Below are 25,736 nucleotides of genomic sequence, written 5' to 3'. Positions count from 1 at the left end.
ATATTGCCACACCATCAGTGTTAAGCTTAACAGAGATGTTGTATGGTTCTGAGAGGAAGCCACCTGGCTTAAACTCCTTTTGGCAGAGTGCACCATCATACACATCTTCAATGTTACTGTCATCCCTCTTCATTCTTTGGAATCAGTATTTTAAGCCACTTACAAATTCAGGGTCTGCAATTAGAAAAGAAAAAAACATGGATATTATTCCTTTATTGCATAATTTGTTACTTTCTTCATGCCATCTTGATCCTTTGATGATTTCCTAAGAGTTTTGTCATGTTTAGAGAAAGATTCCGTGTTTTCAACGTCCAATTCGAGTGTGTGTTAAGTACAAATGGCTGAACATACTTCATGCAAGAGAAATGTCCCAGCTCGTCTTAGAGAAGGTAAGAAATTTCTTATGTTTGTATGCCTTAATTAAGTTTCAAAAGCTTGAGGTGTCATTTCTTCAAGAACTTTGATCATAAGCTTGTATACTCTCACTGTCTCCTCTAGGTTCCGAGTTGTTTTTTTTTGTTAGTGCAAGGCTCTCTCTAAACTTAGAACATACTCAACTCAAAAAGTGATTATGAATTACTTTGTTCGGATTGAGATCATTGTTGAATCTGTATAGATCACTGCACAATAGCAGATGTAAGATGTAATGCTGCACAAGTTTTTGAAATGGTCAAATGCTACAACCCAACACAAGTCAAGAAGCTCTTCTCAAATAGATCTGTGTTTTTTTAACAGAGTATTGGTACCTTGTGACTTATGAAGATGATTGCAACTTGAGAGTCCTACATGAAGATGAAGTTCAGCACATATTTCCAGAGGAATATGAAGAGGAGCTGCAAGTGGGTGATGTTGTTAGTGCACTCTGGCTACCAAATGGCCAATATTATGATTCTAAAGTGCTACAGAAAGGAGGTAAGCAAAGGTTTTCACTTTTTTTAATAATAGAAATATTTCCTGACAAATTTATACAGCCATTAATCAAGAGGAGGGTTCCTCCTACCGTACTTATTAAACATTGACATTACTTTCCCTGGTTACAGATTTTTATCTACCTTATGATGATACCAGTAACAGCCACCTCAATATATATATTTTACAAAAAGGACCAATTATTTTCTGCAAAACCCAGTACCTGTTTTTAGTTTCAGGACATACAGGTTGAGGGACAACCCAAGAGTATCCATTGTGTCATTGATAATTTGTGTCAAAAATTATGAATGTACTCAAGTTATCATTAATCCTATAAAATCTATAAGCGTCATGGAACTAGTTAAATATGAGACAATTCTTTCCTTGTGCATTGAAAGTTTAAGACCATCTTTCAATTTAGGTGATAAGGAAGAGCTTATGAAAGAAAGAATACATCTAGAAAAGGCAAAGAAAAATGAAAAGCAACCAGAAAAGGGTGCAGAAAAGAAGCGCAAGCATCCATATGATAGCAACACAGAGTTACAGCAACGTGAGAAGTCAAAGAAATGAAATGAAATGATGACAAAGAAAATGAGCAGAAAGCCAAAGAAAAGGAAGCAAAAAAGAAGAAGAAAGAAGAAGAAAAAAAAAGACAGGATCTGTTACTGCAGACAAGAAAATCACAAGCTGCTGCATGATGGGCATCTGTCAGTCCTCTTACAAGTAACAACCACCAAATGGAAGAAGAGGTGACCATTCTTGGTGAGGTAAACCCTACTCTTGCCACTGGATTCACACCTGTACCAATTTGTGGTAGGAATTCAACTACACAAGCCAGAGTCTCCCCTCCCAGTAAAGAACAAGATGAGTGCTCTGATGATACAGCTCTAACTCCAACTGGTGGACAGAAAACCTGCTCAAGCTTGCCTCCATTCAAACAAAAGAAAGGGAAACCCCAACCCAACTGTCCTCACTCTGCCTCTACAAATTCTCCAACCTTATCTATTGCATCTACATATAAAGAATCAACTCAACCCCCAGAGGAGACTCCCAGAAGGTCAAGCAACAAAAAAAAGAGTGACTGTGACCCCAGGAGAGGTTTACATTTTCAAAGCTCCACGGTAGACAACAACAGTGAAGAAGAGGAAGATACTGAATATTGTGCAGAAGACAACCCTGAAATTGCCCATGGAAACTGCTGTAAAGAACAACAACTGGAAAATAAAGCTTTGAGGAAGAGAATTCAGAAACTGCACAGGAGGCTTAATATAGCATGTATGTAAACGTAATCTTGAGTAATTTTTCGCAATCAATAATAATTATTACTAAAACAGTGCATGTGTTTTATCTTCATGTACAATTTGTTTTATCATTTGTTTACATTGGCCCTGAAGAGCCCCACTGTGAAGTGGTTAATTGTGTTTACATTTCTAGTGTAATCCCCCAATCCTGATATTAATGCAAGCCTCGCTAGCAGTGATTTCAAAACGAGCCACAACTGTCTAAGTTCTATCAAGTGTATGTACCCAGTTATTCTAGTCCTAGCAATCAGCTCACAAACATGTTCACTTGCCACAACAGCCAATTCTTTCAGTTGCTGAAGGCATTAGCTTGATATTAGCTTTTTACATGTGTTATTAGTGAAATAAAGTTTTTAAATCTATGCCTATCTCAAAACATTTTGAAATCATTGGCCTAGTAGCTTCCACTTAGTACCAATTCAGTGGCAGATATTTTACATAGTTCCCATGTAACCTACTTGTACATAAACACAAAAATTTTCAATCATTTCATTTACAGTGAAAGCAAAGACAACAGAAGAGATAATGAACAACCCCAGGTGTTCTTGATCCTTCCTTGGCCATAGAATACAAGGTAATGTATTATATTTTGACCCTTGGAGTTTCAATAATTTTACTATTAATGACTGATGGTAATAGGATTGTGTGAAGTACAATTCAGGGAGTAGTCAAGCAAGTAATTTTAAATCAGCTGAGTGTGATGATGTGCAGCCGACTTGAAATTATGAGAAGGATTATCCCTGACTTGTATGACACAAAGTCCTATTACCGGTATCAGTTAATCATATCAGTAACAAAATAAAGGCTACGAAGTCAGAAAACTTTTCTGCATGATAGTTGGTGTATTGTACAAACAGAAGAAAGAACAACAACTGTCAAACAAAGATGTCAAGGTACGTACGATAAAGAATTGTTTTGTCTTCAATATGCGCTAATTGATTAACAGTCCAGAAGATCAATGGTCTCACCAATCATAACAATTCATTATATTGTAATTTTGAATAGTAGTCCCTCACTTTACTGGAAATTTTCTTAAACATGGCACTTGCAGAAATTACGCATAGGTGGCATTTGTCAGAGAAAGGTAAAGACACTAGAACATACTGTAATCATAGGGGCCAATATTCTTTAACCTTTTAACTCCCAGATCAAATTTACAATTCTCCTCACTGTCAATCATACAATTCTTACAATATTAGTTCAGAGAACTTGGTATTGGATCAACTAATTATCCCCAAATTGATATTTTTCTTTATTCATATCTCTTTTCTGGTTGATATTGTATTGATATTGTAAGGAGAAATTCTGTCTTGGTCATTTATGGGAGTTAAAGGGTTAAAGACTAGTGTAAAATTTACAATTTATCTGGAAGGGTAAGATTACCTACTGCATATAGATTGATAGCTTCTTTCCTTCTCTCTTCTCGTCTTATTTTCTTTTATATTCTGGGCCTGCTGTCATTGATTACGCTGTTGCGGTGTCCCTGCCATTTTTTGTCGTTTTTTGTCATTTTATTTTATTTTTTCTTTAATTTTTATAATTTAGATTGTTGTTGTATGGCGAAGTTAATGAATTAATAAATAAATATGTGGATAATTTTGTTTTTTTCTTCCTGGAAAAAGTTTGGTTTTCACCCTTCCAACATCTTTATCAAAGGTTATGAACAGTATTAAAAAGCAATTTAAGAATGACTGGTTACTTCCATTGATTATGCAAGCATTGAAATAGCTGAGTAAGCGCGTTTACCATTTAGTAGAGTACATCCGGCGTTCTAAGTTATCAGAGAAGGAAAATTAGTGCATTAGCGAAAATAGCATACAAACTATTCGAGCTATCCCTTTAAAGTGGGGGCTTTAAAGGTCTACATTTCGCGGAGCCTAATAAGGATGATTTTGGGTATTCAATTTCCTTCTAAACTTTTGATCATTAAGCGGAAAGGGAGCTTTCCTTTTAAACGCCTGAACAGTTGACAAGATAAGTTTCTTTGACGTTCGTTTTTCATTAGGAACGTGGTCTACACATAATGACCTCAAAAATGGTTTCAGCCATTTGCGCGTTAAAGCTCTGAACTAGAGCTTTTGAGCAAAGTGTTAGGAAACCTTTTCTTTTTGGACCTTATCTCCAAATTTCGCGAAATTAGACCGGAAGTCAGCCAAGAATGAAGTCTTTAAAGTTTAAAACTCAAGCCAAAAGTGATTATGCGAGAAAAAGCGACTTGAAGTGTCATCAATCCCGCACGTGCCTTCTACTGTCAAATTGTTTACTGCTGTGTCAACCGAAGTAAATGAGGCACCAAAATATAACTTTCAGAGGTTAACAGATTTTTAGTTTTGTTTGTTTGTTTGTTTGTTTGTTTTTTTTCAGTAACTAAACATGAAATTTGCGAGAGATTGAAAACAAAAAGATTTCCCTCTGTGATACCTTATCAGATTTATAAAGTAGGTCAAAATAACGTTTTGGGACTAGATTTGTTGCGGTGTTCACCACCGCGTCAATTCACTGCGATACATTGCGAAAGCGTACAAGACTATGGGAGGCCGTCATCACCAAAAATACAAGGATGTCAAATACATCAGCAAATACAAAGCTGGTCTAAGGATCGGCTGCAAAAGCATAGCTAATAAAGGAATGGCAGGTACTCTGGTTATGGTCAGATTTTGGCGGATGGCCAAATCATAGACGGTTTAGTTTTCCTTCATGAAACACCCTAAACATGAATACTTTCGCCAAATGATAAACGGTCTTGTTGCCTATATCGAGTTGGAACATGAAATTGTGAAATGGACTAGCTCGATTGCAAATAGCTTAGCACTAATTTGCATTTATGGTGTAGCGTTGCGTAAAATGGCTCAGCGTAATGTCGAATGGTACAGCGTACACACAAACGGTGTAGTGTTATGTCGAATAGCTTTGCAGAGCATCACACGCTCTAGCTCAACGTCAAATTGCTTAGCAGTACATGAAATATTTCGATGTTGTGGCAAATCGTCGAGCTTGCTCGTGGCATGACGTAAAGGCTATCTCGCCGAAACCACCAAAAGTACCAACCGCAAATGAAACAGCGATCTACTGGAGGCATGACGTCAGCGACTGGTGTGGTCGCTGTGCTTAACTGGCTTCACTTCGCCTTGCCGTAAAGCAGAGCCAATACGTAACTTTTCGGTAAGTTTTTCCTCTTTTTTCCCTGCTGATATCCACATTTATTCGTTATCGTTCATGAAAGCGTTGATTGAAATAGCAACAAGACTGAATTCTACTACGGTTTTCCGACCTCACGGTTTACCGCAGTTTGCACGCGTCTGTTAGCCTGAATGTTTATAGTATTAAGTAGTATTATGACGTGCATTAAATGTCGCTTGTCGAGCTCTCTGCTCTTTTCTGACTCGCGCTCACTTTTCAATGAGAGTTTAACTTCAACGACTCTTTCAACATTACAGGAGTACGTGAGAAGTTGGATTTTGTGTGTGCCTTTGTGTGCAGAGTTGGACGCCATGGTAACAAAACTGACATCCTTGACCTGTTTTGAAATTTTTCAATCGAGTGATATTGAAGGAATGTAAAATGGTTTCCGTGTTTACATAGACTGATGTAAACACGCGGGAGGTTGGGAGAACACGAGATAAGCGTTTATCGAGTGTTCTCCCAACCTCCTAAGTGTTTACATCAGGCTATGTAAACACGGAAACCATTTTACATTTCTTTTATAAAATAACTGATGAAAGAGGAACGAAAACCGTGTTTACATACGCTCATGTAAAATGGTTTATGGCCAATCAGAGCACGCGTACTATTTTAATTATTTTATAACGAAATACATTAATTGGTGTGCCAAAAATAGTGTTTGCGGTTAAAGCATCTAGATATCACTTTGATTGAAAAATGTCAAAACAGATCAAGAATGTCACGAATTGCCTCTGCTTTACGGCAATGCGAAGTAAAGACTCTTCAACACAGCGACCACACCACGAGATAGCCTTCACATCACGAGCAAGCTCGACGATTCGCCACAACATCGAAATATTTCATTGAATGCTAAGCAATTTAATGTTGGGCTAGAGCGTCTGATGTTCTGCAAAGCTATTCGACGTAACGCTACACCGTTTTTGTGTACGCTTTACCATTCGACATTACGCTGAGCCATTTCACGCAACGCTACATTGTTTGTATGTACGCTGTACCATTCTACATTACGCTGAGCCACTTCACGCAACGCTACACCGTTTGTGCGTACGCTGTGCTATTCGACATTATCCTGAGCCATTTCAAGCAACGCTACACCTTTTCGTATGTACGCTGTGCTATTCGACATTGCGCTAAGGCATTTCACGTAACGCTACACCGTATGTGTGTACACTGTACCATTCGACATTACGTTGAGCCATTTTACGCAAGCTACACCGTTTGTGCACTGTATTGCAAATGAGTGCTAAGCTATTCACAATTGAGCTAGTCCATTTCACAATTTCATGTTCCAACTCGACATAGGCAACTAGACCGTTTATCATTTGGCTAAACTATTCATGTTTAGGGTGTTCTGTTTCACGAAGGAAAACTAAACCGTCTATAATTTGGCCATGCCATTCCTCTATAAGCTATGCTATCCTGCAGCCGATCCTTAGACCAGCTTTGTATTTGCTGATCTATTTGACATCCTTGTATTTTTGGTGGTGACGGCCGCCTATAATTTCTCAGTTGGCAGTCTACATTTTGTATTCGGTCTGCAGTCTGCATTTTTTACTAGAAGGTATCCGTGGCACCAATACAGTTTATTTTTGGTTACAGTTATTCGCACAAAAGACACAATCTACCACAAAATACCTGTGTGTGAGTTAATTCGACATTTTCGTTCTTTTCCGCGTTAATACCCTTCTTTACTTTTGTAAAAATGTAGATACATTTACAATGTTTCAAGTAATCCACCCACCCCAAAATAATAACTTTTGCATGCATAGTAAGCCTATGTTTGTTTATTGTGAGACGTAAAGAAAATAAATAAAACTTGATTGTTTTCTCGAAGATTATTAATCTGCAATTAGCTTTTTCTTATCTGATTGTGGCGTAAAAGATCTCCCGTCACGTGTTTAGAATTAATAGTATTGAATGCGCGGCGACAGTAGCAGCTGGGTACCATCGTAAAGGTGTTTCACTCAAATAAACAACTTTCCAGCAGACATAATTGAATCCATTTAATATCAAAAAGACCGTTGAAACTACATCAGTGTAGTAACTCAAGCATTTTTCACCATAAAGTAGCGACGAACTTGATCAGTTGAGATCACACAATAAAACATAAAAAAGCCAACTACAAATTTCCTTCTCTAACTTTTTTTTTTGAAACCTTTAAGGGTTTCATACACATGGAAAACCTCAATACGAAAAAAATCTACGTATATCAACGGACCAGGGTTCCTTCTTCTTTACCAGCCTAATTTAGTAGTGCCAGACCCAAGGCAGAGGTAACGGTCATCAGGATTACACAGGCAGAATATGAAGACCCCACGTTACAGTAGTCGGAGTCACAGCAGCCGACTGCGCATTTCCCTTCTTTAGTCTCGTCACAATTCTTTTTAGATTTTTCACAGGTGCTGCTATCGCCACAAGAGTTTACCACTATGGTTTCGTCGTCTTTTTTGCCCCAGACCCTTATGCATTCACCGCCTGGGCAGTCTTCCGACATGCTGGCTTTATTTGCTTCTAGTTTGCTCTTGCTACATGTCTCTTCGGTTCCCTCACAAGTGTAGCACTTGAGGCTGTAAGCTGAAATAAAGGAAATTAAGAAACTAAAATTTCAATGTATTGCATATCCGTTCGCCAATTTTTTCCATACATATTTCAAATTTTTTTCACACTCCATATATCGAAGCTTATCAAATTCATTTTAGTCTGCCAAGGAATTAAGTTCAACAGTATTGGAAATTAAACATGTACCGAACTGAATTCGTGCTCAGATATATGCCGTATTCCGTGCTTTTAAATGCGTGCATGACTGAGTCCGTTAGCGTCCATTGTGTATTTATAAAAACACTTGCGTAATTTATGCAATAGAATCGGAATAAGACACATTTTTCTCATCTCTTCCTTAAGAGTGGTGGAATACAATAGCAGCTACATAGACAACCTCGATTAATTCATGATATTGCTAGTTGTACAAGTGTTCCCTTACCAGAGCCTTCATTATTGTGAAAGTGAAAGTACAGTAAGGACTTGTAATATTCAAGCGACGAAGTATTCTTTTTGTTGAAAGGAGAATCGATGTGAGCAAAGTTGTTTGTATGCCGCGATTTCCTCGTGCTCGAACCGAATAGAATTCAGAAGTATTGATGGATGCGTTTTTGGTGTGGTAAAGGTTTTGCACGAACTTTATGCCTCCTATGACGAGAGGAAGCAAACCGGAGAAAACAGGTAAATGTACCTTCTCAAACGAAATAACACGGGATAAATGATACTTGGAAAGTTTCTTTTATTTGTTTAACCATTCTGCATGAACAAGGAAAATTTTAACGAAGGCTTTGAAACGTGATTTGACCAAACAGAACAAATCTTGGCTACGATAGAGAAAGGATTTCCTGGGCTTAGCAGGATTTCTACAAAGATTCCGTGTCACTCGATAAGAGCTGGCATTGAAACACTTCAGTATTATCAGAGGTTGAACTAAGGTCGAGGGAAAATCGATAACACGAGAAACGAAATTGGATTAAACTCCACACATTAATATCACAAGCAGACGGAGAGGTTGGTATTCAGCTTAACGTTACACACAAACAACGCACACAGCTCAATCAAAGAGTTAACTTGTGCCCTGGCAAAGGGAAGGAAGGATGAGCCCGAGCGGACGTCACGGAGGGCCAGTGGCTCGAGGGAACAAAATTATTTCAGTTCAGTTTCGACGTGGCCGCCATAAACGAACTCATAGCTTGTACGGAGCTTGAAAGCGAAAGAAGGGTATGTCGACAGGAGAGATTGCTCGGACGGAACAGGTGGCTTTACTGTTCTCTTATTTCACGATTGAACTTCACAATAACAAACAGAATAAACTTACCAGTTGCAAGAACTGCACAGAAGACAAAGATGCTCTGCACAAGACCCTTCATTCTGCGTATCTCAGTGACTTTACGAACGTTGCAGCTTCCTCTAACAAAACCAGCGCCCTTCGCGCTGTGTAATAGGGCGTTTTTATAACAGGGCCCTACCAATAAGATTACTAGTTTAAAATAGAGCGCCAATCAGGACACTCCACATCATGCGCCTTGTTGTCGGCATTAAAAGGGATGACGACCCTGCAAAGCACTCGCAAGAATGTGGTAAAGAAACCCCGCATTGTTTGAAAACGGAAAATCTGAAGTGTCATCCAATAAAAGAACAAGCAACCTGGCACGTCAGTTGCCATGGAGAATATAGTATCTCAAGTAACTAATCTTACTTCATCGTGTTTTCGTTTATCTTTTAGGATTACCTATTCCAGGCCCATTGGGTAGCTAATGTCATCGTCAAATTTGCCATTCGATCGATGGGATTTCTATGTCTCATGACCTCAAAAAAATATTGATTGTTCATGACGAGCTTTGCTCAAGAAAAGAATTCTCACCAGGGATGCGTAAAATGATCCATAGGCTTGTCAAAGTAAAGCGAGAGGGCTCAATTAGCAAGTGAAAGCGAGGTGTTTGGCTTCGAGCGTGAAATTAATTGAAGTTAACAATTAAAATGTAAACAGGCGCGAGGATCCGCGCGGCTTGCGCGTTAGGAGTGCTACGTAAATTTAGGACTCTTTTGCACAATTTTCTCTTTGGAGATAACTACGCATTCATGGCGTGAATGGCAATTTTCATAATTATAGAATGATTCAGCGACAAGAACGGCTTAGCTAAGCCGTAGTGTGTCATGGCATTTGAGGATAGCCTGGTTGTAATGCGTGACATGACTATCAAATAACAGTTATTGTACCCAGCATGTCATGTTTTGTTCGTGATCTACAGATTTATTGGTTTGTGACGCAAAGAGCGATTATCTGTTCTGTCACGACAATACCAAAATTAAATTGTGTTAGCCAACTTATATTTCACTCTGATCAGACCTTTGACCCTAAGTCAACATGGAAGCCGGTGAGCCGCTCGGTAAGGACCTTGTTTTCGAGAGAGATTTCGACTGCAATATGTTCTGGAGATACAAGAGTATCATTTAACACTTGAAACGATTGGGTAGATATTTTTATAATACTTTTCTGGCGTTCATATTGAGGAGCTCTTTCAGTATAAAATATCATTTTAGTAAGTCCCAATCATCAGGTAAGCGCGGGAACTTATCCCGCGAAAATTCTGTGCGAAGGTACGAGTATATTCGGCGGTATCTACGAAAAGGGGCCATCGTTCTTTCCTTAAGGTAAGGTCTTAACTGTGTAAAACTTCGCGAGGAAGAAATTCTACTCGCTGGCCTGTCCAATTTGGCTTTTAGATAAGGTTGTATGCCTGATAATTTCTGTCTAGAGCTATATGATGACGCGCGATAAATCTCGCTGCTTAATAACCTTTGAGCGGAAAATGATGATGCCCAAACCATTTAATCAGTAAAGCAAGGTTTACCTTTACTTCTGTGCTTTCGAAGCAAGAGAAGGAATTATTTCTGTGATAGTTAGGTGACAGATGCTTAAAATCACATGGTGTATTATCAAACTGTTGAAACCTAACATGAGCAAGATGAACTAATTATGGAATGAACCCTGACATCACAGCTCAAATATTCTTTCCCTATAAGATGACGCGCTCTTGGCAGGTTAGTGTGTTTTCTTACTAATCGTACTGTACTATTTCGCAGTTTCGAAAGCAGAATCCTGAAGACACTCTCGTTCATTTGTTATTTCGTACCCACTCTCTCATGTAATCAGACTTATCTCCGTGAGGGAAGAACCTTCATTTTTTAATTTTTTTCCCGGTTTTGTCATTCGTATGTGAGCTGTTGTTATCTGAAGGCAGAACCTTTCCTTTTTTTTTCACCTGGTTCTGTCTCTCTTGGGTAGTCAGTCCTGTTTGGGCTGTTGTTATCTGAAGGCAGAACCTTTCCCTTTTTTTCACCTGGCTCTGTCTCTCTTGGGTAGTCAGTCCTATTTGGGCTGTTGTTATCTGAAGGCAGAACCTTTCCCTTTTTTTCACCTGGTTCTGTCTCTCTTGGGTAGTCAGTCCTGTTTGGGCTGTTGTTATCTGAAGGCAGAACCTTTCCCTTTTTTTCACCTGGCTCTGTCTCTCTTGGGTAGTCAGTCCTGTTTGGGCTGTTGTTATCTGAAGGCAGAACCTTTCCCTTTTTTTTTTACCTGGTTCTGTCTCTCTTGGGTAGTCAGTCCTGTTTGGGCTGTTGTTATCTGAAGGCAGAACCTTTCCCTTTTTTTTTTACCTGGTTCTGTCTCTCTTGGGTAGTCAGTCCTGTTTGGGCTGTTGTTATCTGAAGGCAGAACCTTTCCCTTTTTTCACCTGGCTCTGTCTCTCTTGGGTAGTCAGTCCTGTTTGGGCCGTTGTTATCTGAAGGCAGAACCTTTCCCTTTTTTTTTTTTTTTACCTGGTTCTGTCTCTCTTGGGTAGTCAGTCCTATTTGGACTTTTGTTATCTGAAGGCAAAATCTTTCTTTTTTTTAATTTGGTTCTGTCTCTCTTTGGGAGTTGTTTCATTTTAAACTGTGCGTTTTCATCTTATGACAAACTAATTTTGAATTGCGACATAATTAAATTTACTTGTCTTGATTTTTTTTCCTTTGCAGATTTATTTGAACGTTAACCGCGAAAAGCCGTGATGAAAAAGCAATGTTTGTTTTAATAGAAAAAGATAGTTTTCCTGTTTAGATGACCAACCAACCTTAACTTAATTACAGATCATAAGTGCACGTTCCGTTGACTGGTAATTTTTACGTCGATGTTGTGTTTGCCTTGGTGGTGTCTGTCCTCAAATCCCGTGATTTTTCAATTAAAAATAAATAACGAATTTAGGAATAAAATTACCAACGAGTAATTACCTCTTCTCTTCCGAAATACCTCTTCTCGTAACGTATTAAATTGCATTTCCATTTCCAACTCTTGCTTCAGACACGAGATGTAAAATCGGTCATAGATTGTAAAAGAGATTTGTGAGTAAAGAACTTTTTCTACTTGTCTTTGTTTATTTTCTCGCAGCCTTATACATGAGGTTCGCTGTGTTCGCAGTGGCGCGCCAGGAAACCCCAGCAGGAAAAATTTTTTTAAAGATTTTACTCCTTTAATGATCTCTTTAAAGTATATTACTTCCCTAGCATTTAGCCAATTATATGGTGCCGGCGGAGGGTACAAAAAAACTCCATTACATATTTCTTTACAGGCCAATATTATCGGAAAAAACCAAACAAACAAACAAAATGAGTTCTGTTGCGCTGTGTGATCCATGAGTGTTCTCATCGCGGTTAGGGCTTGCTGTTGTTTGCGGTATTATTTTCCGGAGTGGACATACCATTACTACATTTTTGTTAGCGTTTAAAAATCGGAAATACATGGTTTTGGTAAAAAACTTAATCTTTTTCAACTCTTAATGACTGTCGAGTTGTGTGTATCAATAGAGTGGGTCAGCAAATTTGCATTCTATGTTGTGCAAGGGGCAAGAGAAAATGGTTGACTCCCCGCGAGTGAAGCTGACGCTCTAGGTCGATGTCGATCCATTATTATCCTTTGTAAACAAAATTTCGATCATGGAGTTAAATTATAAAATTACTTTGGCTTAAATTGCGCGCTTTAAAGTAAACTTGAGTTGCTAGATCCACGCGAGGGTTTAACCTTGAAAAATGCAATCACGCGAGTTGAGCTGACATTAACGCGTGTCCCTATCTGGAAAACATTCGTATTGTGACAAGAAGGGTCTGCTTTAAGGTTTTGGGTTACTCTCGCCATGCAATTTGGACGCCGAAAAGTGCCAAAAAAGTAATTACTGAAAATTCATTCGCAACACCTTGGTCGTTCTGTGGGCGCGAAGTCAGTTCTTCTCTTACAGTTAATAATTGCCAGGCGGATCTCAGATCCGCCTCAGCCTCATTTGCATAAATTCTTTTGGTGAGCAAAGCTCGTCATGCTAATACCGTGCAGATGGAATGAAATGAAAGTGAAGTTGACAAAGACAGTTTTTCAATGAAAGACCTAGTAACTGGAAAAAATGCTAAGGAGAACATATTGCCTCGAGTTGTTCAACTCACTGCCGGCAACACTTATCATCACAGAAAAGACACAGGACAAATGAATGTTAAAATTCCTGTTGATTGGTGTATTGTGTCTGGGGCACTGACACACTGACAGGTGAGGGAGCTAACTTCAGAACGTACTCCACGACGGTAGGACTTTCCTTTAAAGAGATTCTTTTCCTTGTATTTCTTTTGGAATGAACAACTCTTCGCAACTGTAGAAAATCTAATAGCAACAAACTGATTGCTTAATTAACGAAATGTGGCTCGTCAAGTATAACCCGGTCGTTATATGCTAATGATAGAAACAATTTAGAACAAATGAATGAATGTTCACAATTTGAATAAATTGCGAACATTTATTCGGTCACTAAAAAAATGCAGACTAATAAGAACGATTGTGGCTTCTTTTTAAAAAGCGAATTCAATGGCCGCTTTTTAAGAGACAAAATCAGCAAAAGCTAGCATAATCACCAGCACTACACGTATTGGCACACCAATTAAAGAATTCCGATACCACTTTGATTGAACAATGTCAAAAAACGTCAAGGATGTCATGAATTGCCTCTGCTCTACGGCAAGGCGAGAGACTCTCCAACACAGCGACCACACCATGTGGTGGTTTCGCGCCAATCTTTACATTCGATGACGTCATGCCTCCAGTAGATCGCTGTTCCATTTGCGGTTTGTATTTTTGGTGGTTTCGGCGAGATAGCCTGCCTTGTTATTACAAACAGTCGTCCTTTTAGTTTAAACACTCTAACGAGGCCACTACTAAACAGTGCCTATTGTAACGTCCTTTTCCTTATTAAAAAAAAAACAAACAAAAAACAAGATAAACAAAAAAAAACAAAACAAACAACGTAAGTGAGTTCAACTGTTCAAAGTTTGTGGAACGTAGAAAGCTTACATCCCAGTAACATAATCCCTTAAATAAGTTGGCTTCTTAACAACTCTGACTGATCGCGTCGTTGGGCCTCGCACAGGTAACCCACTAGGCTGAGCAAGTGGCTTCGGTTGCCGAGATGCCATCGCATGCCCATTGGTCGTATCCACTCGACTACTGGGTACGGTTGTCCGCTTACACGGCGCGGAGAGCTCATGACCTGTCTGTGCTTGTTCAGGTAAGGATGTCGACTGTTGATCCGATTGCTCAACGCCTTTTTCAGCCACCAAAGCAGGTCTTGAATTCCGGAAGGCCTCCTTTGTTTTCCTCAGGTGACGGCGATTTCGACGATATCTGGCTCCATCTTCGGTAACCACTTCCAAGGACCGAGTTCCTACACACCTTTCAACCTTTGCTTTCACCGCTTCTTTACTCGGATTTCCAGGCGGCACGAGTCGCAATGTGTCTCCACTTCTAAGTGCTCCCAGATCCTTAGCCACCCTATTGTAAGCAAGAACTTGTCGTTCTTTCTTGGCGAGAAGTTTCCGATGGATCGTGGGCCCGACAACTGGCCGGAGAAGCTTAGGAATGATGGGTAGTTGTGCTCTTGTGCGCCTTGACATCAATCGCTGCACTGGACTGGTGCCCAATCCCTGACTAGGCGTGTTTCTGTATTCGAGGAAGGCGAGGTATGGATCTGTTCTGGCTTTTCTTGACTTCCTCATTTTTAGCGGAGTTAACAGCTGCTTCTACCTTTCCGTGGCTTTGCGGATAAGCTGGCGAACTTACATGCACAAAGTTCCACTGACGACTAAATTCCTTAAATTCAGTCGAGGTAAACTGAGGACCGTTGTCAGGTACACACGTCTCCAGGATTCCATTCCTTGCAAAGTGCGACTTTAACTTCTGTACTACCGCCCCCGAAGTAGTTTTGTCAAGGGAATCGATTTCCCAGAAAGAAGAATAGTAATCAACACAAATGAGACAGTTTCGACCCCTGTAAGTGAACAAGTCAACTCCAACTTTCGCCCATGGCCGGCCGGGCACTTCATGAGGAATGAGAGTCTCCTTAGGCTGCTTCCGGTCAAACGCCCTGCAGACATCACACATTTCAATAAACTGCTTGATTTCAGCGCTCATTCCTGGCCAGTATATACTTGCTCTAGCGAGCAAAAGGGTGCTTACAACTCCACTATGAGCATAATGCAGACGATACAACATGTCTCGACGCAGCAACTTTGGGACCACTACTCTTTCTCCTCTAATGACAACGCCATCGCAGACGCTCAACTCATCACGAATGTCAAAGAAGGGCAACACCAGATGAGATAGCTCTCCTTTAGTTTCAGGCCAACCAGCCTTGATGACTTTAATCAGTTCTAGAAGGCTGTTATCCTTCTGCGTGTGGTCTGGAATTTCTTGAAGCGTACTCGGCTTCAAACGGATGTGCTGCGTCATGTTGATGCTCTCAATCTTTAAAGCGACATCCTGGCTTCCATCGTGGGGTTAATAAGCCCGACTTGGGGTGTCGGCCAGATACATGGTGGAGCCCTTCTTGTAGCCAAGGCTGACGTTGTACAACTGGACTCGCATGAGCATGCGCTGAAGCCTCTTCGGAGTTCGATGCAGTGGCTTCTTGAAAATAACTTCCAGAGGCTTGTGGTCTGATTCCACAAACACTTCTTTTACCGTAAGTGTAAGTATGAAACCTTTCCAAATCGTAAACAACAGCCAAAAGTTCCTTCTCAATCTGGGCGTACCGAGACTCTGCATCGGTTAACGCACGGCTCGCACAGGAAATCGGCTGACCCTTCTGAAGAAGGATGGCACCCAGTCCTTTATCTGATGCATCGCACTTTAAGGTGAGGCTCTCTGTTGAGTCGAAAAAATTTGAGGACAGGTGCCTTTGTGACCAGCAGCTTCACTTGTCGGACAGCACTGTCATGTATGTCAATCCAGAACCATTCTACATCCGGTGAACTGAGCTTACAGAGTCGCTGCAATGCATCACTTAGTCGAGGCAAGAACTTGCTCAGATAATTTGTGAATCCAATAAAGGTTGGGTAGTGGCTCCTCCTAAGCACTTTGTTGAGGTCCTTAGGGTCCAAGAAAACACGAATCTGTCCATTAGGTTTTTGCACGATAACAAGGCTCGAAACCCTAACTACTTAACTTTCATCCACCGAGTGGAGCGTGAGGCAGTATTCATCGATCTCGCTTTCACTTTCTGATTCGACGACGTTCACTCTCGTTATAGAAAGGCATTGAGAAGCGAAATGATTCATTCTTCCGCAAACCGAACACCTCTTCCCGAACGCTGGGCAACTTTTCTTGGCAGCACGATGTTTTCCACCTCAGAATTTGTATCTCTCGCGTTCCGATCATCATTTTCCCGCCTTTTGGTCGCAGACTTGTCATGGCTTTTGTTAGCTGATACCTTGCCGCGCTTCGTTTGGTCCTTCAATGAGTTTACTGCTTCGCCCTCTTCCAAAGTTTTGGTCCGTGTTTTCGACAACTCGGCTGCTCTACAAATGCTGAGGGATCTTTGTAAATCAAGATCTGGGATCTTAAGAAGTTCTTCTCGAAGTTGCCGGTCTTGGATTCCACAAATGATCCGGTCTCTCACCAGCGAATCTTTAAGATCACCGAAGTTACAGGTCGCGGCCAACGGCTTCAAATCTGTAACGAACTTTTCTTGTGATTCACCCGGGTCCTGAGTACGGGAGAAAAACTTGAACCCCACAACAGTTTCATTTTTTCTGGGATTACAATGCCCGTCGAACACTTCTAACACCTACGTTAAGGTTCTTTCCTAGGCGGGAATTTCGAAGGCCATCGAATCATAAATTTCTCTTCCTTGATTGCCGATTAAATACAGAAATAACTTTTAAGTTACTTTCGTTGCTTCATCTCTGCAGTTCTTTGCCAGATCCATGTACAATTCTAATTCTTGCTTCCATCTTTTCCAACTGTCAGCCAAGTTTATCGCATCGAAGTCTAACTGAGCGGGAGGTTTAAGCTGTGTAATCCTGTTAGTCGTTCCCGCATTTGCACTTGCCTGTTGTCCATCAGAGTTTCAAATAAAATAAATTGAAGTAATTTAAAAGGTGTAAAATAGGAGGTTAGAAAGCAAATCTGTAATATGAGTACATTGCATTAATTGGCAATTTGCATTTAACATAATTGACTGCTGCTTCATGAGAAAATCCATATTAATGTAGAGATTTACTAAAACTTAGTTTGAATAATAAATTTCATGATCATTAAGTTATAAACATATACATGTATGTATATCTCTTGGTAAAAATTTTGTAAAGCATACTTTCTATTGAGCCAAAGTTTGAAGCCTCTAAAATTACTCCTTTTCTTAAAACCTTCACATTCAAGGTATTGAGAATTTCTTGGAATTAATTTGGACCCCAGGGTATTTAAATTGCCTCAAATTCAATTCCCAGAAATTCCTCAGAATTCCACCCTTCTTAAATTATAGGTAGTTTGCATAGGTGAGAATTCCTAGGAATTCCTAGGAATTCCAAGTCCTCACAGAACTGGAGTCTTCCTTTCCCAGAAATTCCCAAATTCCAAGCTTTTCAAATCAGAGCTTACTTGCATAGTTGGGAATTTTTGAGAATTCCTAGGAATTCCCAGAAAACTGGGAATTCAGTTGGCAAGGGTTATTTGCATAACTGGGAATTTTTGAGAATTCCTAGGAATTAGGAATACCCAGAAAACTGGGAATTCAGTTCGGGTGGGGGTGGTATTTTGTTCCTTGCCCTGCCAGCTTTTTTCCGTCTGCAATCCTTTTTCTTTTTTACCCGATATGAGGGGGAGCCAGGCCCCCCCATAGATCTGCCACAGCTCAATCAGGCTCTCAAAAAGCCTCACTTAGGAATTTCAAAAACGAAAAAAAAAGTAAATTAATAAGAAAAGAAAAATAAAATTCACATCACTTGGATCCTGAAAAACCTCTTGGGAAATTTCTCTTAGCATTTTTTTATCTACAGTGTGCTTTTTATTGATAGTATTTTGCATCTTTCCATCTACAACTTTAATTGTAAAAAAGAAACATGATTTAAATGTGGCCAAATTAACTTTTATACTACAATATTTTTTTGGCGAATTTATCTGTGGAATTTTAATAATGTACTTATTTAATTATTTTTCACAGTTGATCAAACTTTTGATAAAGTTCAACAGAGACTACGCAGTTTATCTGACGTTTAAATTAATTTCTTTCAAAAACCTTGGACCACCTCCCAAGAAAAGCGCTTGCACATTTTTGGCTGAAGCAGAGAAATCACGACGCAAGCGGGCTGAAAAAAAATTGGTGAACACACTAGCTTATCAATCTTTTGAAGCCGATTCCAGTCTGAGTCGAGTCTGTTAACTGGTGAAAAAGGCGAAGGGACAGATGGTGATGAAAGTTCATCTGTGACGAGCAGTACCCCTGAAGGTTAGTTTTTCCTACTACCAAAACTAAATAATTACCGGCTGTTAATCTCTATTGGTCTATATTTACAGAACTTGCCCGTATTTAATAATAATAATAATAATAATAATAATAATAATAATCTAACTCTTATATTGCGTGCTTTCCACGAAATGATCAAGCGCGCATTACATGATTTCTATCTATAGCAATTTAATACAGGGTATCTAACTAATAATTATTTAAAATATACTATGATAAAATTAAAATATACAACATATGTTAAGATACTTGTAATTATCGTGATAAAAATGAATAAAAAGCTTCCCTAATTTAATACAGGGTATCTAACTAATAATTATTTAAAATATACTATGATAAAATTAAAATATACAATAGATGTTAAGATACTAGTAATTTTCGTGATAAAAATTAATAAAAAGCTTCCTTAGAAAGGTGCGTTTTCAAATGGCACTTACTCCTTTTTGTTAAGCTCTGTCTATCTACATGTAGAACTCTGACACTATTGCTCTCTAGAACCTAAACTTTTTTTCATCCAAACAATAACCACAATTATCATAATATAGCAGAAATGTATGATAGAATAACAAAATCCACCCTAAAAAACAGTTTAAAAAGCAATTAGGTTACAGGTTCAACAGGTAAAAGCCTTGGACAATGATCACTCCCAAAACACAAAATAAAAGCTCGAATAAGTCTTGGGTTGAACTACTAGATAAAACTGAAAATAAATCAGTCCCCTTCCCTACCTATGTAGTGCTTAGGAAAAAAAAATGCAAACAATAAATCTCCTTAGTATTTGACGTGAATTGCACCGCGTTCGCCCCCTATCGAGTTCGCCCCTTCGAGTTCGCCCCCACACTTTTCGAGTTCGACCCCATCAAGTCGACTTCGCCCCTTGACTGAGTGATATCCAGATGAGTTGATTTATGACGAAGGCACTAGCAGAATGTGCCAAATGTAACGTCAGCGACGATCATTTTGAATTTCGGCAATTGCGTGGAACCTGCTTGGGAACTGGGTTGACGGAATCAACTAAATACTCTGCGTGGGATCTGGGGTTACCAGAAATAACTGTATACACTGAACTTGTGATAAAGAGAACCACACGGTTTATCTAACGAACACGAAATGTGATGATCGTAACAACCAGACTCGAGAAGGTGCAAACCACGCTTTCATCGCGACAGCATTGCTTAAGTTGTTAGACTTGTACCCGTTTAGCTTTATTTATGAAATTAAGACTGAAGAATTTACTCATCAACTTACGAATCAACTCATCTGGATATCACTCAATCAAGGGGCGAACTCGACTTGATGGGGTCGAACTCGAAAAGTGTGGGGGCGAACACGGTATAAGGTAGGGGCGAACCCGAAGGGGCGAACTCGATAGGGGGCGAAAGCGGCGGATACCTTTAACGTACATTGTACAGTATACAACGCATGTTAGGTAAATGTAAAAATCATTGTTATACAGGTCATACTAATGGTTACCAGTCCTTTCATACCCAGTGTATGTTCATTTCATATCGACTTGTTTCATACCCAGCTAGGCTGATTGGTTCCCAGCCAATTAAGTTGTTTTGTACCCAAACTATTGTCAGAATATGCTTTACCTGTTAAGTATATTTAGAGTAAGGTCAGTTTGCATAAATAAGTTTTTTTTATGCGACATCCATTTTTAAACGTGATCTCAAAAGGGAGAAAAAGCAATACATAATTTAGTTGTTTCTGCTTAGAAGGTCAAAAGTATACAACAGAATTTTGTCTATCCCTAACTCCCTTGACTCTACTGAATTGTCGTACGCAATCAACATCTGCTCACATACTTGTGTGTGAGGTATTTTGAATGAATGCATGCTGGGACTGGTACGAATCGATCTGTGGTTTGGGTACAAAACGACTCAAATTTGGTACAAATTGTCTGAATTTGGGTATGAAACAATTTGATACCATACTAAAATGCACATTAACATCTCTTAATTATTGAGCACTGTTTTTTAGGACTTATGACAGATTTTTTCAAACCATTACAAAAAGACCCCTATGCGACCAACCTAACTGAGCAAAATATGACAAGAAAAATAAAGGAATGAACAGCTTCTTGACTAACTTACACTTGACTTATTTTAGTGTCTCACAAAAAGGGATCCCACAATATGGCAAAAAGAAATAATAAAAATTACACAGGTTTACATGACATTATTACCCTAAAATCTGTTTTATATAGAGTTGGAATGACTTTGAAGGTGCTCTCAAGGGATCCTATTCAGAATACCTACCGCATGAAGGAATTGCCTTGTTAAAATTTCTAATATATGTCCTCATGGTCAAATATGGTAAGGACTAGTAAGAGCTATCTTATACATGTACAAAGAAACTCTACATAAGTAGTCAATAATTAACACTGTGACAGTTCAAATACTGTAACTGTCACTTTAACTGCACCAAAACACTTAGAAAGATTGATTTACTGGGCCTACCTTTGTAAAATTTGTGTGCTGACAACATACATGTGTGCTATGACAAGGTGAAAGTGCAGACATTTCCCAGTAAAAATGCCCAGTATGTTGAGGACATTTCTTATTCAGTTGGGAAGGTTAAAAAATGATGCTGATAAACATTTAGTTTTGAACAGGTGCAAATGTGCATGCCCTTCAAAAAATGATTGTTTCCCAGCATCCATACACTCTACTGCAGTCAGTGCACCTAGGACCACATCACAATGCCCCAAGGGTTAAGTTGGGACTTATTAATGGTACAGTACAAAGAGCTTGTTAACCAAGTTAGGTCACCAAATCTCCCAATACTGCTTTAACCTGATGCTAAATTTAAGTTGTCGTCCTTAAAAAATATTTAGAAGAAAAGGAATCTGCACCTGTCTACCGCCATAACTTCATAAGACTCTCAGTGTGGTTTGGATCTCCCAATGAAGGAATGCAAGGCTACCTAAAGAAGGTAAAAGAAAGGAGTTACAAATGCCAATAATATTAATAAGAGTAACACAAAAGCACATATTAAATACTATTCCTTCAACACAATATGACTACAGAATTTACCTACATACAACCAGTACATCTCCGCTGCTTGTAATTTTTCAGTTTTTCACTGCAGTATAATTACTTTGTGAGGACCCGAGAGCTTGACTTGTGACTGTTATGTTATGACTACATTTTTTTAGGTACAGATAACTACACTCTAATCACATGTTACCATTGCATATTAATTAACTTATTCTTGATAGTATATCAACTACAGAAATGATGACCATGATGACAATTAAAACATTTCATTTACAGAGCAGCATTGCAGAAGGAAAAATTGTTATGATGATGTGTGCTTGTAATTAATGTTGACTATATGCTTAAAAAAACGGAAAAGATTTATGGATCAATAGAGGAATAAAAACACATTTTATTTACTTTTCAAGGAAAATACCAAACTTTTAAAAGTTCCACAGTACAGTGTAATTGTTACAATTGCTCTTTACGAAATTTGAACTTTGCCCTGCCAGAATGCTGTTTAACTTCACAAAGTACATGTGATGCCTCTTTTTAAAAAAAGCTCAAAGAGGAGTTTGCCAACAGCACAACCAAAAGATCTGACACTTAACTAAAACTTTAACCTTTAGATGCTCCATCTGATGAAGAACTCAGTTTCTGTTGATGCTGATGGTAAAAGAACAAGGTAAATATAGTTAATAGTTAATTTTACTGGTACCCTAAATTAGTTTAGGTTTGGATCACCAAACTTTTGCATGATTATGACCCCTCCCAACCCCCCCTCCCCCCCCCCAAAAAAAAGAAATTTTGGCCATTAGGCCAACAAAGGTGTCAAAGTCAGCAAGCACATCATGTGAACTAGAAATTGTAAAATCTTATTTGATGAAAATCACACAAACTGTTTCATCTTCCTCAGCTGGTTTGCTGGATATATGACAGAAGAGGCCTATAAGAAACTGCAGAGTGAAAAGAGGGGAGCCTTCTTGGTCCGATTCAAATGATACGGTCAACCAGGCTTTTTGCTGACCGAAAAGTCCTGTTATGGTCTGAGTATTGTTGACTTTCCAATCGGGGCAAGTAACATTAAAAATGTTAGGCTTTCTTCATGCTGAAAACATGACTTCAGTAAATCTTTTGAAAATCTTCACTTCTCATAATTGGGATGATGAGCACTCTGACCTCTGGATGAGGTCAGAGTGCTGTGTACTAAAATTATTATCTGACAAGATTACAGGGAAACCTGGTTTCATGCTGAGGGTAAACTGTATACAAGAGGGAACATTCCCTACAGGGAGAGTAACTGATCCAAGCCTATTGGTGTTGAAGAAAATGTGAACACATAGCATGAAGGCCATTTCTAATCAATTTCAGGCATTGAAATTGTCAGGCTGAAGAAATTAAATGTATATGTAATTTGTTACTCTGTTTTTCTATTTCATTGGATTCTGATATCAACTTCAATATCATGGTAATGTTATCGTTTTTAAACTCCTTCAAATAGGTTGTTAGAGACACAGGACAAATATCATTTAATAATTGCCAGATCCTAGATCTTCCCTCACTGGTGACAGAGTTGAGGAAGTCATGGATGACAGACCTACGACCTTTTTATTCTATGGAAGGATTTTGAAGGAACCCAACCCTAACAAAGTTTTAGCAAGGAGCCAGGTTCTAAATATAAAAACTTTTCATTCCCAACCTGTCAGATCATATATAATTTTCAAAACTATACATTACTGTAGTTTCTTTGACATCTGAGAATTTATGTTATTTCTGATGTTTGACTGATATGGGAACCAATATGTCAGAAATTTTTATTCTGATGGCATTTTGAAGCGGTTTGTGAGGCATAGTGGAAATTTGGATTATTTAAGCATTTCCCAGGAAAATTAATTCATTCTTGGTCGGTAAGTCTTACGTTTGACCACTTTCTTTTTTGTATTCCTTGTAATTTTGGTAGTAATTAATACTACAACCAGGTTAGTTTACCTGGTCCTTGGGGTATTGTGCTGCAGCATTTGATGAGGAATACATTCCCACTCATTTTTTGGCCACATCTAACGAGTGGTTTTTAGTGGTTTTTTTCATATCTGGTGCAGCACAGGTTCTTCATGTAGAACCCCTAGTTTTAGCCTATAAATTATAACATTGTATCAGGATGTGAATACCAGAAGACTGACTGACTCATCCTAAATAAACTTTTCACAATGAATGTCTTGGGTGAGTGTAGTCAGAATGATTTCATATCAAGGTTAATCCTTATTAATCACAATAATCTACATAATTTATACAAACTTCCTGCTTCAATTAATTTTGGGACAGTAGTGAATTTCTAAGAGTATTTTACACTCTGATCACCATAGTCAAAGGGTCAAAGCTGACCACAATATTTTATATAAAAGGTATGTAATGCAATCACACACCTTGTTGTTCTCATGGTTTGGCCATTAATTTAACTATAATAGTTGTCGATAAAACTGTCTCTAGGTATATAATATAATGCAGTGATACACATTGTTATTCTCCTGGTTCTGCCATCAGTTTAATAGTTAATAACAATATACAGTAAGTTGATTAATTCCAGTTGATTGGTATCAATTGACAACAACTTTCAATGCTTAATGATGACATCAATGGGCTCACCCATACAATTGCTAGACATTGATTGGTTCTTGAATATCAATATCAATCAATTTAGTACTATTCATTGGTATTGATTGATTGCGATTGTCACCAGTAATTTGTTTCATTGATTGGACACCCCAGTTGTTTTCAACTATGGCTAGGCAGGTCCTCTTAGGAGGGGTCAGGGTCGGGGGAAAGTTTACCCCACCTGTCTGATCCATTTAAACATGTCTCACCTCAAGGAATTAGATGAGTGGTTCTTCGCCAAGTGATGTAGCCGTGTTTATGCACCGTGCTTTAGCAAAAAAAATAAATATCTTGATTAACTCAAAAATTTTGTAGGAAAAGAAGGAAATCTAAATAAACTAGCCCAGGAAATCCATCACGAGCGCGCGCACAGAATCTTAAGTTGTTGCGCGCTCAACAGTTCCACTAGACGCTCTGACGAAGGGCTAACGCTCGAAACGTCAGCTTTTTTACTCTTTACGGTGGCTAATTTACGTTTTCAACCCAGTTGTTAACACTAAATTACCAGTTCCACTAGACAGTTGCACGAAGTAGCTCTTCCAGTTTGAGCCCAACTGCATGAGCTCCAGGAGTCTTAAATAGTATATTTTGCAACAAAATATATAATGAATTCTCTAACTTACCAAGACTTTTCCACGTCCACATTCCGAGCACTCTGCCTCACAAACTGACCAGCAACTAAGCAATAAAAGAGTAAACACTAGCAACTAATCGTGTAGTAACGTCAGCCGCTGACCGCTCACGGGAACTCCATCATGCGCGTGACGAGCGAGGAATGACAACCCTTCCCCCACTTAAGTACTCTATCTTTTTTTGACAATTTTTCGTTGATATACATCATTACTGACAGTCTAAATTAGACTTGCCATTGTTACTTGACCGCAGATCTTACGAGAGCTAACTGGTGTTCGCCAATAAACAACTTTGTGAGGCTGACGAAAGTCGAGATATTTGTTAACGAGAATTCTTGTTATTAGATGCGATGAGATATTTGCATCTTGATGACTTGTAATTGTAACAAAGTGAGTCGTGTGTGTGTGTGTGTTCTGTTGAAGTACATTACGGTGGTGGGAGTGAAAGTAACTATAACTGCCCTGATTCATAATTCATAATTGCACTACCTTCCCCGGTTCATAATCCTCTTGAGAACATTAAACAACTGTAAACTGGAATAACAGTAAACAACAGTAAACAACAGTAAATTGGAATTCAGGGCCCGTCACCTGATAGATTGCAAGGAAGGTCTTTTTTTTTTTTTTTTTCGCTCGAATGTTTTCCAACTTGACCTTTACACCCTAACATCAGTATGCATATTCTCCATACTGTTCTCTCTACATTTCCTATGGTACTGACGAGGA

At 38.9% G+C, this 25,736-nt stretch overlaps 1 protein-coding gene, 2 long non-coding RNA genes and 1 pseudogene across 6 annotated transcripts; 2 read left to right on the top strand and 2 right to left on the bottom strand.

Annotated features, from left to right (window-relative positions):
• The first annotated feature begins 337 nt into the window (after nt 1-337).
• Nucleotides 338-18,554, top strand: LOC149049961 (uncharacterized; annotated as a pseudogene). Its single transcript, XR_016184019.1, has 6 exons — nt 338-389; nt 736-912; nt 1,331-2,184; nt 2,710-2,784; nt 3,048-3,103; nt 18,443-18,554. The product of XR_016184019.1 is annotated as an uncharacterized LOC149049961 (transcript).
• LOC113667881 (uncharacterized) lies at nt 7,382-9,359 on the bottom strand. The gene is made up of 2 exons (XM_027183746.2): nt 9,250-9,359; nt 7,382-7,967 (listed from the first exon to the last, which is right to left on the bottom strand). The coding sequence occupies exons 1-2, from the start codon at nt 9,299-9,301 to the stop codon at nt 7,636-7,638; spliced, it is 384 nt and encodes a 127-aa protein (XP_027039547.2). The 5' UTR covers nt 9,302-9,359; the 3' UTR covers nt 7,382-7,635.
• Nucleotides 18,443-24,685, top strand: LOC149049960 (uncharacterized). Of its 2 annotated transcripts, none has more exons than XR_016184018.1 (5): nt 18,443-18,727; nt 20,955-21,063; nt 21,585-21,682; nt 22,356-22,411; nt 23,228-24,685. It is a non-coding gene; the product is annotated as an uncharacterized LOC149049960 (long non-coding RNA). The 2 variants fall into 2 exon arrangements; XR_016184017.1 differs by lacking the exon at nt 23,228-24,685 and adding an exon at nt 22,643-22,854 and having other exon boundaries at nt 18,512-18,727.
• On the bottom strand, nt 21,536-25,142 carry LOC113674761 (uncharacterized). Of its 2 annotated transcripts, none has more exons than XR_016184025.1 (4): nt 25,002-25,142; nt 24,588-24,646; nt 22,338-22,392; nt 21,536-21,673 (listed from the first exon to the last, which is right to left on the bottom strand). It is a non-coding gene; the product is annotated as an uncharacterized LOC113674761 (long non-coding RNA). The 2 variants fall into 2 exon arrangements; XR_016184024.1 differs by having other exon boundaries at nt 21,568-21,673; nt 22,350-22,392.
• Nucleotides 25,143-25,736: the final 594 nt, after the last annotated feature.

This window comes from Pocillopora damicornis, chromosome 2, assembly GCF_964200805.1.
Source record: "Pocillopora damicornis chromosome 2, jaPocDami1.2, whole genome shotgun sequence".
NCBI lineage: Eukaryota > Metazoa > Cnidaria > Anthozoa > Scleractinia > Pocilloporidae > Pocillopora > Pocillopora damicornis.
The sequence above is the reverse complement of the archived record's forward strand: the minus strand, read 5'-3'. Positions and strand labels throughout refer to the sequence as shown.

Bases quoted from the DNA above. Each gene is read 5' to 3' on its own strand.
- LOC113667881 (XM_027183746.2), bottom strand. From the start codon at position 9,301: ATGAAGGGTCTTGTGCAGAGCATCTTTGTCTTCTGTGCAGTTCTTGCA. The intron at 7,968-9,249 runs GTAAGTTTATTC...CCTTTATTTCAG, and splicing joins CTGTGCAGTTCTTGCAACTG to CTTACAGCCTCAAGTGCTAC.